This window comes from Coloeus monedula, assembly GCF_965178545.1.
Source record: "Coloeus monedula genome assembly, chromosome: 2".
Lineage (NCBI taxonomy): Eukaryota > Metazoa > Chordata > Aves > Passeriformes > Corvidae > Coloeus > Coloeus monedula.
Genome location: NC_138782.1, coordinates 66,828,581 through 66,844,875, shown reverse-complemented (window position 1 = coordinate 66,844,875; position 16,295 = coordinate 66,828,581). Strand labels below are relative to the sequence as shown.

The 16,295-nt window shown below is 42.6% G+C and overlaps 1 protein-coding gene across 1 annotated transcript; it reads right to left on the bottom strand.

Moving 5' to 3' along the window:
* Nucleotides 1–1,939: 1,939 nt before the first annotated feature.
* Nucleotides 1,940–11,413, bottom strand: HDDC2 (HD domain containing 2). The gene is made up of 6 exons (XM_082302676.1): nt 11,339–11,413; nt 10,754–10,875; nt 9,780–9,882; nt 7,484–7,552; nt 3,260–3,398; nt 1,940–2,076 (listed from the first exon to the last, which is right to left on the bottom strand). The coding sequence occupies exons 1-6, from the start codon at nt 11,396–11,398 to the stop codon at nt 1,982–1,984; spliced, it is 588 nt and encodes a 195-aa protein (XP_082158802.1). The 5' UTR covers nt 11,399–11,413; the 3' UTR covers nt 1,940–1,981.
* Between the last annotated feature and the right edge of the window lie 4,882 nt (nt 11,414–16,295).

Sequence of the window (16,295 nt, the reverse complement as noted above, 5' to 3'; positions counted from 1 at the left end):
CTTATTTTACGTGGTTTGGTGCATAAATGTGAATTTATTTAAAATGGAAGATATTAATGGACAACTTAGTTTGTGTAAATGAAGTTCTTGATATTAAAAATAAATCTCTTACTCTTTTACCCTTTGTTATAATTCTGTGTTTACCAGTAGTACTAAGCAGCCTGGTCTAGTGGAAGGTCCCTGTCACTGCCAAGAGAGTTGGAACTAAATGATCTTTAAGGTCCCTTCTAACTCAAACCACCCTATGATTACTGTGCATGGGGTTCCACACTCTGTCCCCTTGATCCCCTGCAGAATGGGGAAGCCTCTTGCTGTGCTGCAGGAATGGCCTGTTCCTGCTTAGGGCAGTATTTGTGCTGGGTGATTCTACCAAACATCTCTTCAAGGCCACTTTTCTGGTTTGTCAAGAATGTTCTCGGTTCTGCCCTTCGATGTATCTGTAGCTCTTTCACACTCATCACTCAGTGCAAGCTAATGGAGACTATGATTTGAGTGCATCTAGGTGGAATAAAAATGCTGATGAAAGCTCGGTGGGCCCCACTCCATCCCTCTTTGCAGTGTGGCAATCTGTTGCCAAGAACCACTAATCAGCTCAGCGAAGTCCAACCTGTTCTTCCAGGGTTTGCACAGGGCTCAAGTGCTGCCTTGGGCATTTCCTGAGCAGAGTGGGCATCTCACATCTCCTCTGAACCAGACCAATACACCGCAGATTTTGTGCACTGTGCCAGCCATTGAGGCAAGAAGCTCCCAGCATCTCTGCACAGCACTCTGTGCTCTAGGAAAGGCACCAGCTGCAGAGCGCTTTGTGAGCTTCAGTCAAAGCATCTCCTGAGTCACGGTGCCTGAAAAGGTGTGTTCAGCTACATTACCTACCTTTAAAGGGTATGACAATTGAATTTAGTTTTATGCTGCTTCATTTGACATGAGGCAGAAGACAGAGAACTCCAGGTCCCTACCACGTAACTTTTCCAGGTGCAGATTTTGCTTATTTGGTAATCATGGCATTGCCCTTATCTCCAGCTGTGCACAACTCAACAGCTGGGTGTGCAGACACTGGCCCCACTGTGCCATTTAGCACCACCACAGTGTTACTTCACAATCATTCTGTACTTCTCCATTAGCGTTACTACCTCTGCTAGAAACTCATTTACAGCAGAACTGGTACCAGTGTGTGACAGCTTGAAGAAGGGAGAAGCTTTATGTGACTGTACAGGCTTCTGCATTAGATTGCACAAACTCCAAAGGTCCCTTTCAACCTCAGGGATTCTGTGATTATCAATTGCCTGTGAAGGTGTCTGTAAAACTGTCAGGCTGGGCTGAGGGGGAGTGAGGAATACAGACCTTATGGAAATACTGGCACCATTCCCTGATACAACACATGAACAGGGGAAAAGCTGTATGAAACAAGGAAGATACAGAGAAAATATAATTAATGGGATTACCAGTTTTATCCACCATCACTTAAGGCTTATGCACTCCAAAGAAATCTCATCTCTAAGCTTAGTCGAGAGCTTCTACAGACACCTGTTCACTGGTCTCGCTTCTGTGTAGCACTGAGTGGATATTAACCCATTTTGAAGGTACTTAAGTCCATACATATTTAGAAATCACGGAACAAGACCACCTGCCCCACACAGTGCATTACATGAACAGATTAGATTGCAATCAACTGATTTTTAAATGTACCTGAACTTCCCCAGTGGAGAATCTATTTGTAACTGAGACTGCATTAATCAGAGACTGATTAAAAAGAAGAAAAAACCCAAATATACTAATTAATTCTAAGTATTTGTTCCCTGACACAACCGCTGATCTGGGAGGCAGCTACACTACCTGCTCCTCTCTAAGTGGTCCTGGGATTCTCACAGTGAATGCACAGGAAAAAAAGTCTGCCAGCAGAATCAGTGACATTATAGGAGGAAAAATAATGACCAGAATATAAACCAAAGTATTTATTATGGCTACAGCATTTAGGAACACCTCAGGAATGTGGATGAGATGTGGCAGCTATTCTTTTTTTCCTTTCTGTATTAATCAGAGATACAAGCTGGAGTATTTCTGGGTGAACAAACTTTCCTGCAAAACAAAAGAAAGGGAAGGTTAATGAAAAATGCTCTCATTTTGCCACGTGTGAAAGGCTGGCATTGGAACGAAAGCAGCAGTGTCACTTTAGGCTCAGAATAAATGTCAAATTATTCTTTTAAGAAAATGAATGCTCTCAGTTCAATCTAACTATGGAGTAAGAGTAGTTACATCCCTTCTCCCAAAAAAACTTGTATTTTGTGCTCTATTAAGACACCTAAGAGCGGAAAAAGGGATGCACCCTGACCAAGATAATCTGATATTACACATTGTGCTACAGGAAACCACTATTACAGGTGCAGTTAGGGTATATGCTGTAGAATCTACTCAGACACCAGCTCAAGTTATTGAATTCTGGTAGGGGAGCAAAGATGTCAGTTAGAAAATAAAGCAGCCCAGCTTCGTCATGTTGTCCTTTTTTTCCTTCACTAATCAAAGTATTAAATTTTCCACAGAGATTATTGTTCCCCCGAGGAGTTACCAAAGTATAAACGGGACTTGTCAGGGACTCTGTTTGGTGACTGCTGGTCCTCTTATCCCTAGAATTTGTCCATCCCTAGTTTTTTTACCAGGACAGGATGAGTTAGTTACGGTCCTCCTCTGGTGTTCAACTCCCTTGCCAAAATTATAAAGATGATTATTTTACCTATCTCTGCTTTCAACTACCAGTTTATTTTGCAAAGGATGAAAAGCAGTGGATGGAATAAAAAGTAACACAGTTGCACCTTAACCATTTTCACTGAGGTGGTTCTCACAGGAAGCCTGGGCTGGTCACACAGCTCATGTGGGGATAACAAATTCTACTTCACTGGTCCCTGAAACATTGACAGAGTAGAAACAAGCTGCTGTCAGAGCATCGGTGAACACTGAAGACTCCTTTATGAACCAACCCTCTGATGTTTCAGGGAGATCCTTATACACATGCAAGTGTAATGAAAGCTGAGCCTCTCTCTAGGTAAAAAGTGACGTAAAAGGAATTTGGCGTAAATGAAATTCATGTTTAATACCTACGGATAAATGTCAGGTATGTTCACACTCCGTTAAGTTTCCCCAGAAATATTAGGGGACTTGAGCAATGAGTAAAATAACTAGTTGCTCTGAAAGTCTGTCAGAAAAACAAAATCAATTTATATATTTCATTTATGAAAGAGGAAAAAAAGATGTCCAAATGTCATACCAGCAGTTGAATCAAAAAAATCCTGCAGTCTGCCAGGTGTGTTTTCCAACTCTTCGTACTCAAATGCTTGCAGTATCATCTCACACTGATCCAACTCCTTTACAAACCTGGCCTCTGCAGTAGACTGGTTTTCATATTCCTGAAAAGATGTGCAGTTGTAAGAAAATAATTTTGCTACTCTGAAACAGAACATTAAAATCTCTTTTTAGATCTAGAATTTTCTTCAGTAGTACAAGCCACTCCAGAAATATTCAGCGCAGTTATGTCTTTGACTTTGTTTTTACAAACACACGGGTCAGCAAAACCCTTGAAGTATGTGCCAATTTTGTATTAAATGCAGTGGGACTTAGAACACAATTCTTTTGCATAATCTAAGTCTAAACATACCAATTGTTTCAGCTGAATCAGGGATGATATGGAGGCAACTCTGCATGACACACAAGTTAAATAACAGGTTCCACTTAAAAATATTTTACATATAAAGATTATTTCAGGCCTGGCTAAGGCTATGAATTACCACAGTGTGTGCTTACACATTGTCACCACCTATTTTTAAGACCTATTTTACACTTTTCTCACCACTTGCTGTTTCTATATGCAGTTGTTCTTTATATTTCTCCTGTGATTCCTGCCTAATCTTTTTGGTCTAATCTGTCTGAGCTGCTTATGTCCTTATGTCTCTCCTAGGAGATAGGAAGGGGAGTGGTTAAAGAGTGTCCTCCCCTTCAGACTTTCAGTCCTTATCTCTGTGCTATCTTTTCCCTCTCTACAGTATCTATTAATCATTGGTATATATTTATGAGTGATTCACATTTCTAGTCAACTTGAACAATTTTGCTGTCATTTGCTTCCATTGATGTCTGCAGACAGATTTGGCATTTCATTTTCTCTTTTCCAAATCTATTGCACTGTATGTGATGTCTCATCAGCAAGTCTTCCTGACTACTGACTTCCAAAACCAACCCCATAAAGATGTTTTTTTTCTGTGCAGATTACCATCACCTTGATACCATTGGCAGGTCTGACCCCATTCATCATCACCACCACCATTAATCACACCAAAGTCTTAAGTACACACTGGACCCATCTGTGCTCCCAGATCCACAGAACCTGTGGACCATAGCACTTCTGCAGAGAAGAGCAGCACAAGAAGAGGTTTTCCTACTGACCACAGAACATAGCATTCCTTTCTGCATCTTAACAACTGTGGTGTGAGTGTCATTCACAGTAGTAATATCCTGGCTTTGTAACTCCAGCACAGTGACGCTCAGATAAACGTGACAGTCATCTCCTTGTCTTCATACTATTAGGAGCTTGTTCTTAGGCTTATTACTTTACCTTTGAAGTCAAAAATCCAGATTTCGATAGCCATGTTGATTCACTTACTATTCTATTGGGATTTCAATGTACTTTGAATTTTCAGTTACATTTTCATAATTATTTTAGTAATAAATTTCATTTCAGTGTTTTCATCTTATTTTTCTCTTTTCAACCTGAGCTTTGTCTCATTTTTAAATTGCTTAAATTCTACATATTTTCTTAAGTCTACTCATTTCTACTCTATTTTTTTATAATCTATTTTGCCGGGAGGAAGAGTCCACCAAAGACGACAAACTCTTGGCAGCACAAAGGAGAACTTCAGGAAAAGAAGTAGGGCTGTTCACCTGTAAAAGTAGGTCCCACCTCCAACAATTAAGTGGGAGTACCAATCTGTTGCCAACCTCTTTGTGCTATACAACCCACCAGATGTTATTCACACCTCAGCTCACATTGCCCTTAAGAAACATCAGCTATTACATGTGCAACTGTGCACAGTGCTGAAACAACCACTGTTTCCTCTCCACAGGTGGTTAAGGCTCTGAAATAACACTACACTTTGGAAAAACACTAGCTGGTCTCTCCAACACCACAGGCCATCTTTTAAAAATCATTCCCATGCTTTTGCACTTGAGAATAAAAAAAGCAGGACAGAGCTGAAATGTGCTGACTCATTTACTTTAATGTTTTTTCAGAAGTATTTGGGATTAAGTTACAAAGTGAAAATATATCTGAGGGATCTTCCTGCTGCCTCTCTCCCCTACACAACACTGTCCAAAGCAGCAGTCCTTGTAAAGCTGAAAGGCAAAGAGAGACAGACACAGGCAGAGCAGTGCAGGAAGAACTTGCTAAGAGTGTCAAGACATCAGCACTATTCAGCTCTGGTCCATAAGCACCTTCACTCACAAAATCATAGGGAAATGCTTCTGGCTAGCTGAGAGCAGAGCAGCACACCAAGTTATCACAAGCTTCTCATTTTCCATAGCTCTTTTCTCCTTAAGAAACAAGTAGTTGTTCCATGTTGGAACCCTGGATTCAGAAAATTTAGGTTTATGGGATACAGTAATATACATGTAACAAGATGGAGGATTTTGGGTGTAGGTTAGTTCTTCTTCTTTCTTCTTCCTTCTTCACAAGCCTGGGTGATCTGGTATTGGTTCAAATAACCCGCAGTGCAGAACATGAATGATTAGTTACTGGATTTTAAGTAAAAATAAATTAGCTGGCATTCCATAATTGGGTAGTATGGGCTTTAAAAGGCCTCGGAAGATAGAACTCGGGGGCCATTTCCACCTTGTTAACTTAGAGGCACATTCTGTGCAGCTGTGCCATAGATAAGAAACAATAAACATCTGAGTCAGAAGAAAAGCTCAGCATCTCCTGTGTTTTAATCCGAACTCTGAGTAAAAGAACTTGTAAAGCAAAGGCAAAGAAAAAAGGAACAGAAATGGAAAATTTACTAGTTCCACTTCAAACAACACTAGAGGAACTCCATGTGAATGGTAGATTTTTAGGTTACCCCCTCTGCTATGTGGGTTGCACTCATGCTAATGTATTGCAGACTCAGTGCCAATAAATAATCCTGAAGGTAGAAACAAAGACCAAATTATCAAAAGTGTGCATGTATTAAATTATGGTTACTGAGAATGATGAAAAGCTAACATGCTGAAGAACTGACTCCATACTGAACCAGCTCTTACACAGTCACAGGAGAAGACTGAGACCAGCAAAGAAAAAAAAGTAGTTATACAGCACTAACCTTATCTATTAAAACCTCATTTTCCTCAATTATAATAGTTTCTCAAGGGAGAAGGAACCAGTGCTCCCTAAAAAAATGCACATACATTAATTGCCAGATCTGATGATGTTGATTTACCCTCTTTACCTTAAAATATAGCTCTGAAAGACCATTCCCACTGCCTGTTTCACCACACAACAACAGGAAAAAACAAACAAACAAACCGCTAAACCCAAAACAAAACCACAAAGAGGGTGTTGCAGCAAAAGGCAGAAATTGGATGCAAATATCTGGAATTTAAATACACTCTAAATGGAAAACAATATGAATACAATATACAGAGTCAGGTCACGGAGTCCAAGAAACATAGAATCCATTGTTTGCAGCAGTATGTGAACAAGAGGTTGTGGATACACTTCCCCTCATGTGACCGTATGTCAGGAGGAGATAAAGCACAGTAATTATAATCTCTAATTGTTTGGAAATAATCTAATCATCCCTCATTTGCAATTATAAAAGATCTTATCAATTAACAGCATGGGTTCACATAAAAATGGTTAAATCACCTTCAAACACAAAAGACACTTCCTAATACAAACTTTTAAGGAACCCAAGACCAGAAATCTCTGGTGTTTGTAGAAAAGTGCTGGTTTCTGTCACATTTAAGTTTAAACTTTAGTTAACTTAATCATTTTAATTTACAACTAAATATCTTGGTCTAATGGGCTTCATTATAAAGAAATGAAAGCCACAGAAATTACTTGCATAAAAAGCAGAAAATAATCCACAGCACCCTCACCTCCCATTTTTTTTTTTTCCTGTACTAAAAGCTGCAAATGGCCAGATATGAACAAAAGTGATAATATAATAAAAAAAACAGATTTATATCCAGAGTAGAGGACAAACCCTTCCTTCAGCTGTACAAACCAAGCCCTGGACAGGTTCATCTGGAACTCTGAGAGGCCAGGGCAGAAGCTGGTTATATGGTCCAGGGTTTCTGTTTGAAAAGGATCCTGAAATGACCGTGACTCATACTGGTTATCTTCTAAGCAAGTAAATTGCACTTTCTTGAGGTCAAAATAAGAGATGGCACAGTTTCACAGGTACATGGGAAGAAGAGAATGGGACACCCTGAATTTTAACATGGGATTAAAAAAATGCAAGCTTACTTCCCAGAGTTCATAGATTTCTTTTCCAAGGTCCTCAGATAGAAGCTGGGTCAGTTGTTGCATAGCTGTCTGGAAAAAAAAAAAAAAAAAAAAGCCATTTACATTTATCTATTTTCTGGGCAACATTTTTATCATTATCTTTTCTGAATAATTATCTAGTTGCTACCAAGTTAGCAGAAACATCTACTACACAACATATTATTGTATTGTTTAGGCATGGCAGAAGATGGCTACAGCTCTGGCCAACGCCAAGGTGGTGGCACCTCTGGGATAACATATTTAAGGAGGGGAAAATCCCTGTGCAACTGCACCCAGAGGGAGAAGTGAGAAGTGAAAGGAAGATCTCTGCAGATACCAGGGTTAGTGAAGAAGGAGAAGGTGCTTCAGATACCAGAGCAAGGTGCTTCAGATACCAGAGCAGAGATTCTCCAGCAGCCTGTGAGGAAGAGCCCCTGCAGCCCTACAGAGGAGCAGAGATCCACCTGCAGCCCCTGGAGGTCCATGGTGGAGCAGACATCCACCTGGAGCCCATGGAGGATTCGAAGCAGGGGGATGCCCAAAGGAGGCTGTGACCCTGTAGGAAGCCTGCACTGGAGCAGGCGCCTGGCAGAACTTGTGACTCCAGAAATTGTTATGCACATTCTTTGTGTTCTCCCAGCTGCTCAGTGTCATTTCTGTGCCATCGCTACTGTTCTCCCAGTAACAGGAAGGGCTGCTTCTGAAACAACCAATATCACAGGCGAGACAAAGATTTTGTGCCATGATTGTTTCTCCACTTCAAATTCAGGATGATAGAGTGTCACAATATGGTTCCCCATTGCTCGCCACCACTGAAGCATCAAGGTCTCATTCCTTACACCTCTTTCCAGCTCTGGCACTCCTCAGATTTCAAGGTTAGGTGGCTAAAATGACTTACCTGGCAAAAACCTCTACTCCAAACAACACCCTACCTCCTCCAAAAAAACAATCCGAAACTTCTTTTTAATCAGGTTTATTTTCTGCTGCCGTAGTGTTGGTGAGACTCACTGGTTAAAGTTACTGCACAAGCAGCAAACTTCAGAGCCAGCCCAACATCAGCTGTAGAGCAAACAGAAAAAGGGAGAACTCTGCAGTGCAAGCAGAGTGTTGATAACTCACCTCAAGCCACCTCCTGAAGTGGCTACCCATAGTCTATTTTTACTACGAAGTATTTCAGAGTCATCCCAAATGTTTAATGCTTTACTCTCCTTCCCACAAAGTCAACAGCAAAGTCCTCACTGACTGAAATGGGAGCAGAAGGAGCTGCAAATACTTAAGAAAGCTTCTTAAACATACCTAGACATCAAAATATCTTTTTCCTTGCCTAAATTAAAGTAAGAATTCTCTCTAGACTGAAGCTGAAGACTGATCTTCAGTGACACAACCACCTTTAGAGGCTCCCAGGAAAGTTTTCTTCTGTTCAGTGTTTTGAAGCTCTTTGAAGAGGGTAACAAAACACTTCAGTGATTATTCCCCCACCTTTTATGCTTATCTGTTTAAAACTAGGGGCTGGGGGGGCCATAACTAAGTCTAGGAGTAAGCTGTTAGCTAAGAAACTGGAAATGAAAGATCTAAGGTGCATTTGGCATTCTTGAAGTACTATCTTTACTGTCTGTAATTTTGGTGTTTCTTTTTTTCAATATACTTCCTAGTGTGTTCTTACACTGAATAAAAAAAGCCTCTGAAGAGTTTCTGAGGCATGACATTGCCCTCTAGCTGTGGCTACAGAAGTGGTTTATATTTTCTTCAAATAATGCCACAAACCAAAAACACCAATTGAACAGTTTGGATAAGTGCAAGACCAAAAATAAAGTGACTCTAGGCATGTGGCACTCAAAGAATCACAACAACAACGAAGACACCTGCATCTGGGGTTCTGTGCAAAAGGTTTAAATAAAGTCTCTGTCAACCTCATGATGTGGCACCACACAAACGATCTGACATGAACTGTCATCCATCCTACTCAGTGCACCTACTCCCTGCTCCTCACCTCTTGGTAAGGCTGCTGAACATGACTAATTCAGGCTACCAAAACTGCAGCTAGTTCGGGAATAAATGGCCAAGGTGAAGATTACTTCAAAGATTCTTCCGTAACCTTGTACTTGGTGACGTTACAGATGCAAAAAACACAATGAGACAAGAACTCTACTTGGTTGTGGCAGGCTTGTCCAATGCCAATGGCAGTATTAGTATTGCCTAAAGTGTTCCTTCACCACCACCAGAACATGAAAACACACAGAATGCTCTGCAGCTGTGGCTTCACACCTTATGTTCATACCTCTTCTCGCCTGTGTTTCTCCTCTTTTGGGATATTATCTGCAGGAGCAATATCTCCAACAATGCATTCAGCCATATCATGAACCAAAGCTAATCGTATGCATCTGACAAGAAACAGAGACAGAATAATTAGTTTTTCAGCATCCTAAGTCTAAAACTTATTCAAAATGCTAAGAGACTGCAGAATTTATCTCCCTTCATATACTCTAAAGGTTGGCTGGAGCTTTTCTTAAACTTAATGTAACATTTTTCACTTTTTTGTTAGGGTTGTAGTTTCCACCTAGACATGATTTTGATTTCTGATTTCTAGTCCCTACTGCTTGTAAATGTAGATTTAAGTATAAATACACTGTGTACCAGAGCATAACATTCAAAAGTAATGTACTTAGCTCTTGTACACTTGGCTTTTGGAGATGTTGTGGTAATTAACTACATTATACACTTCATGTTTTTCCTGCAACAGGTAGAAGGTAATCTGATTGGAGCCATCCCAAATTCAGTATACAATCTGTCACTCACAGCTCTGTAGCTATACCAGTCTATGGCAGAATACTCAGAAAGCCTTCCTTGAGCTTTCTCTGCTATGCCAGAGGAGTTCTGTGGCTCCTTACTGTTGCTGAGTGCTCATTCAGTCTGTCAAAATTCACATGGTCTATGGCTCTGACGTGGCTGTCTATTGCTTCACACTGTTTTTTAACAAGGTTGTTTATTTACTGCCTGAAAGAAGAGCAGCTTCGACCCACTGCACTAAGGACTTGCCTCAGCACTCTCAGTTTAGCAATTAAAGTTTTTAGCCCCTTTCAGTTCTCCAGGTAAGCAGGACCCTGCCCACAGGATGGAGGGAAGAGGCAAAAGGCTTTCAAATTCCTTCAGTGTGATTTAAAAGCTCTTATTCGGGACAGCTTCTTTTAGCATTTTGTTTGCAGCTCTCCCACAATATTAACACATGGTTGTGATAACCAGAGGCAGTCTCACCTGTCCTTGTTAAGGTTTTTATCTTCAGTCACCAAAGCCATCATCGCCATCCTGTACATATGATCGGAGACGCTCTCTGGGTTTGCCACGTTCCTGTACACCCATCCTGTCCGCGGTACTCTCTGTGCCAGTGTCACAGAACCACACAATCAATTAGGTCGGAAAAGGCCGCAGAGATCATCAGGTTCAACCTCTGACAGGATACCACCGTATCCACCAGACCATGGCACTGGAAAGGTTAAACCCCCTGCTTTTGCAGGCCCTCCTTTCAGAGACACCGGTGGAAATTCCGCCGCACCGTGACCTCCACGCTCCGGAGAGCTTTGATGCTCCCGGCGAGCCCCTGCCCCGAGGCCCGGGCCCCCCAAGGCAGGAGCACGGCCCAGCCTCAGCCCCGGCCCCGCCGGCCGCGCTGCGCTGGCACAACCGAGCGGAAGCCGCGGCTGACGCCGGCCTCTGCCCGCCGCGCTGCGCTGCCAGCCCGGGGACAGCGGGGAACCCGGCCCGGCGCCCCGGCCCAGCGCCCCGGCCCGGCCCCAGCCCCCGCGGCCGCCCCGCCGCGCCGGGCCCTTGCCCCGCGCCCACCTTGAGCTGGCCCAGCAGCCGCAGGAAGGGCAGCAGCCCGGCCCCGCCGCCCGCCGCCATCGGCCGCCGGCAGCACGGCCTCAGCCGCGGCTCCTCCTCCCCCTGCCGGGGCGGGAGGCGGCGGTTCCCACCCTGTGCCCGCGGGAGCCCGTCCGCAGCGAGGCCCTGGTGCTGGGCGGGGAAAGTGGCAGTGCGGGGCGGGAGCGCGTCCCCAAAGCTCTGGCTCTTCGAGGATTCATTACCCACGAAAAAGAGCAGCACAGACTGTGACTTCAACGAGAAAAGCAGCAAAGAAGCCGGGCTGCTCACGGGCATGAGCGCTGTGGAGTAGAGAGGGGAAGGGAAAGTGGCAAGCGCGTCCTCTGCTCTCTTCCGGGGGGTTCAGCAGGGAGGAGGCAAAGGCAGCCTCGAAGGCAGGAGTAGTTCATACTGCAGTCAAAACTGAGCATCTCGGTGACCTTACCATGCCAAGAAAACCCCAGTGCAAACTCATGTTACTGCTCAGAGAAGAGCGGATAGTTATCAGGGTTGCTGATGAGTTTTAAATTATTCTGTGGAGCCTCCCAGCATCTTGCTACAAACGCATCCATCACTTGTATGAGTTGAATAAATAACACAAGTGACATACCTGGCAACTGGTGGATTTTCAAAATACATTGCATTTCTTTGCTACTTCTATGTTGCCAACTGAAATAGTGGGTAATGGTTTAAATGTGGCGATGGAATAGTCTGTTTTCAGGAGAGAATATCTGCAGTTTTGCCAGCTATCAACAGATGGCAGAGTATTTTTATTTTTGTTTGTGCATATATTTAAGCTCCTAAATTAATAATGAAGCCCAGACAACATTTTAGTGACCATTTTAAGGCTGTCTTCTCACAATAAACAAGAATCCTAGACCAGGAAAGTCATCACCTTTACACCTGTGTACACAGTCATAAACGCACTGGCTGTTGCAGTACAGCTTTCCTGGTTGAAGCGAATCACATCTATTGCAGATTGTCTTGACAGCTCTTGAAAACATCCAAAATAAAAATTTCATACTTTGTCCAGGCTGCCTGCCTTCCACATAAAGTCTGTTTCATAATGTCCTCTTTGGACCTCCTTGTGCCCATAGTTTCATGTTGTATTGTGTGCCACGACCACAGGAAATTGAGCTCTGCCAGATTTGTAATCCCCCTTAGAGCAGCTGCAGGGTGCTGTTTTATGGGCCCTTGTGCTCATCAACAGGCAGGGCAGGCCTGGCATACCTCAACACCTCCTTCAAGGTGATGTGGTTTAAATCCCATTTGTCTTGGTAGCCTTCACTGGAGGTACCCTGTCTTGGTCTGAGAAAGCACCAAAATGGGCCCTGTGTCCAGCCAGCGCCTCACCAACACTAAGCAAAGGGGGACAGGAACTTTCCTCAGCATGCTGACTGTACTCCTGATGTAGGCTACTGTGTGATTTCCCCCTCTTTGGGATGAGAGCATGCTTTGTGCTTATGTTGGACTTGGCTTTCACATAACCCCAGGTCCTTTCTGACAAAGCTGCTAGACAGCCTGTTTCTTAACAGCCTGTTTCTTCACAGTTGGTACTAACCCTTTTTAGGTCCAGAACTGAGCATTTATCCTTGTGGTTCTCTGTGTTGAAACTTCTGCCAGCCCAGTCCAGAAGCTTGCTAAAGTCCCTTACAGCTTAAGCTCTACCATTTAGTGTGTCAGCCATCCCTTCTAACTTAGTGTTACCTTAAAATAGCCCAAGAGTGCATCCTGTCCCATGGTCCAGGTTTTTAATAAGACAATGCTCCATATGGACTCTAGTATCAAACCCTAGAGTACTCAACTTGTTTTGGGCCTTCAGACGCATAGCCCAGCCACCAGTGCCACCCACTGAGCCTGTCAGCCTTGGCAGTTTTCAATGCACCTATTAGACAGCTTGTTCATGCCATAGTTCATCAGTTTTTGAGTGAAAGTGCTGCAGGAAATAATTTCAACCACTGTAATGAAGTGAAGATTGTGTCCTCTGCTCCATCCTTGTCCACTGTAGCAATCAGATTGGCCAAGTGTGATTTGTTCTTCATAAATCAATGCCAGCTGTTCTTGACTGCCTTCTTATCCTTTACAGGTCTCTTTCTAATAGAGCTTCATCCACGTTTTTTGTGTATCTTGCAGCCTCTTTCTGGTTTCCTGAATGGTTGAGAAAAAAGCCTTTAGAACTCAATCATAGAAATAACGTGGAGTAATTTAATAATTTGCATTTTAAATAAGATGCTGTATCTAGTTCAGAAATGCTATTCTTAAGGCTAGATGATAATAGATACATTGTCTTTTAACCCTTCCTGAATGTATCTATTCAATGCACATGTTTATTATTTATAACACTTTAAATCCAGTAATCGATTTGCTCTTGCAAATCCATTAATAATTCTTTAATATGGGTAAGTCGTATACACACCACATGTATGGAGGAGGTATGATTTTTCAATTTTATTGTCTAACAAATTCTTTGCCACTGATGTCCTTAAGGTATGTTTTTAGAATGAACTCTTGAATGATATTAATGAGCCTGGACTCACAGGCACTGGCGTCAGTGTAATTTTTGTAATATTTGTCAAATTTGTAGCATTTATATGTATATAATTCTTCTGCATGCACTTGGTGTGCTGTTTTTGCATATTGCTTATTTACACTGGTTTTCACCCAGTCATTCTGTGACAGTATTTAGAGGTATCATTTATGTGCTTTTCCAAGTACCTATCAAATGCATCATGTGTAGTATTAAATGCATGGACTCTCTGTAGCCTGGAGGATCCTAACATAGTACAAATATTAGCTCTGTCATGATTTTATTCTTGAGTAAGTAGACTGAAAACAGAAACAAATTTGGGATGCTCAGCTCCATGCAATTTTAAGCAGCTTTTTTTATGTAATTCAGAAACTTCAGCAAGGATTATCAGAGTCTCCCTACAGGATATTAAGGTAGTGCTAAGGCTTAAGTCTCAATTTTTCATCAGTCTCAGCTGGCTTTTTTCTCCATCTTTTGCCAGAACAGTTGGCAATTCCAAAAAAAGAAATCCCAAATAAGCTAGTTACCGCAGAGTAATTATGATTTGGTAGCTGGAGATGGCGCTCTCTGCCCACAGATTTTTGCTTCCACCGCATTTGCTGCTGCCCAATGCCAGACTGGAATTGTGCTTCCATTTCTTTAAGAAATAGCGCTGGGGGAGAGGGGATGCTGTGCACACTCGGTGCAGTAATGTGAAAATCATCTCCCCACATGCCAGGTGGCTGGGAGCAGACCCGGTAACTACTCCTAGAGTGGACCATAATCAGTCTGTGGTTTATATAATGCAGCATCAATGATAACACATCAGGTTTTGAAAACCCTTGTGTGTTCTGCCAGCATGGGCATAGTAACCTTGTATTGGCAAAATATCTTCAGGAAAAGTAACTAATTGTTGGGATTCATTTGTTATCATCTGGCAGGAAAAGAAAAAATAAAGAGTTGCATAGTTCAGTGGACATGGCAAAATGATTGTGTATCACAGACCCATTAGGAAAGAATAGCAGCCTTGATGCCCTCCTTAATAGCAAAAAGATTGATGAGCACCTGCCAGACACTGTAAATGGTCATTTTAGTTTTCCAGACTATATTATCTTCCTTTGTCTGAGGCAATCTTAGCAACTATGTAGAGTTAGCTAGTGCAACTCTCTTGCAAGAATTCTTCAGTAAGGGTCCCGAAGAGCAAACCTTTGGAGTGACATGTGCCGTGTGGCTCCCTTCACTCTGCCGTGCAACTCGCAGTGCTGGACTGTATGTTCTTGTGCCCTGGGAGCCCACACTGCCCTACGTGGGCTGTCAAAGCAGGGGAGAGGCACCTGAGAGAGGCACTGTGCACTGATGTCTGTGCCGAGGGCTGGACATCTTCTGCTGAGACTTCAGAGTCACAGAATGGTTTGGGTTGGAAAAGACCTTAAAGATCATCTAGTTCCACCTCTCCACAACAAGCAGGGACACCTTCCATTAGACCAGGTTGCTCAAAGCCCCATCCAACCTGGCCTTGCACACTTTCAGGGATAGGGCATCTACAACTTCTCTGGGCAATCTGTACCAGTGTCTCACCACACTCACAGGAAAGCATTTTTTCCCTAATACCTAATCTAAACCTACTCTCTTCCATTTTAAAGCCATTCCATCTTGTCCTGTCACTACATGCCCTCATGTATTTTCTAATATGCCCTCCATATTAGAAAGCTGAGGAGAATGTACCCTTATGGTAGCCTTCCAGTAGTCAGCAATAACTGTCCAGAGTGTCCCTGTCCTGTGTAACTAACCTGTGGCATCACTACTGGAAAGAAAAATGTTCTTCTTGCTGCTGTTGCATAACATCTTGGGCTTTCTGTGATTAACAAGGTATTTTCTGTCAGAATCGTTAGGATTAACCTATCTAAACCTTCAAAATGAAGAAAAAGTGGGTTTCCCTTATATGTGTAACACATCTGCAGAGCCAAGAGTAGGACATTAGAATAGCACATTTGGGGGGAAAAAAAGTCAATTTAAGAGCAAATCAATCTTACATGAGCAGAACATTTCTAATGTAAAAAGGCAGCTGAATTAGAGGATTAGGTCACACTGCCTGATTAACATCATTTGATCTTCTGCTATTGAAAAGCCACTGGCCTGCTCAGAGAATGGAAGCATTCAAACTTTCAATGACACCACAAGCCTGGCTTAGAAAAAAACCTGATAAACTGAAAACAACTTGCCGTGCTTCAGTAATTGTTGGTTTGTCTCTGCTGTAGGGGGATGCATCCAAATCAGGATTTAGAAATCCCTCACATTTTGCTATAACAAAGACGGACTGCAAAACTGAATGGGGACATCTTGGGCACTGTGTGGGAGAGGCTTACAGCATGCGAATCTTGCCTTGCTTTGCCATATCATATTTATGTCTTGTTTAATGGTGGAAGGCAGATA

Bases quoted from the DNA above. Each gene is read 5' to 3' on its own strand.
- HDDC2 (XM_082302676.1), bottom strand. From the start codon at position 11,398: ATGGCGGCGGGCGGCGGGGCCGGGCTGCTGCCCTTCCTGCGGCTGCTG. The intron at 9,883-10,753 runs GTGAGACTGCCT...GTTTCTTGTCAG, and splicing joins AAAAACCTTAACAAGGACAG to ATGCATACGATTAGCTTTGG. The intron at 3,399-7,483 runs GTAAGCTTGCAT...ACATCTTTTCAG, and splicing joins AAATCTATGAACTCTGGGAA to GAATATGAAAACCAGTCTAC.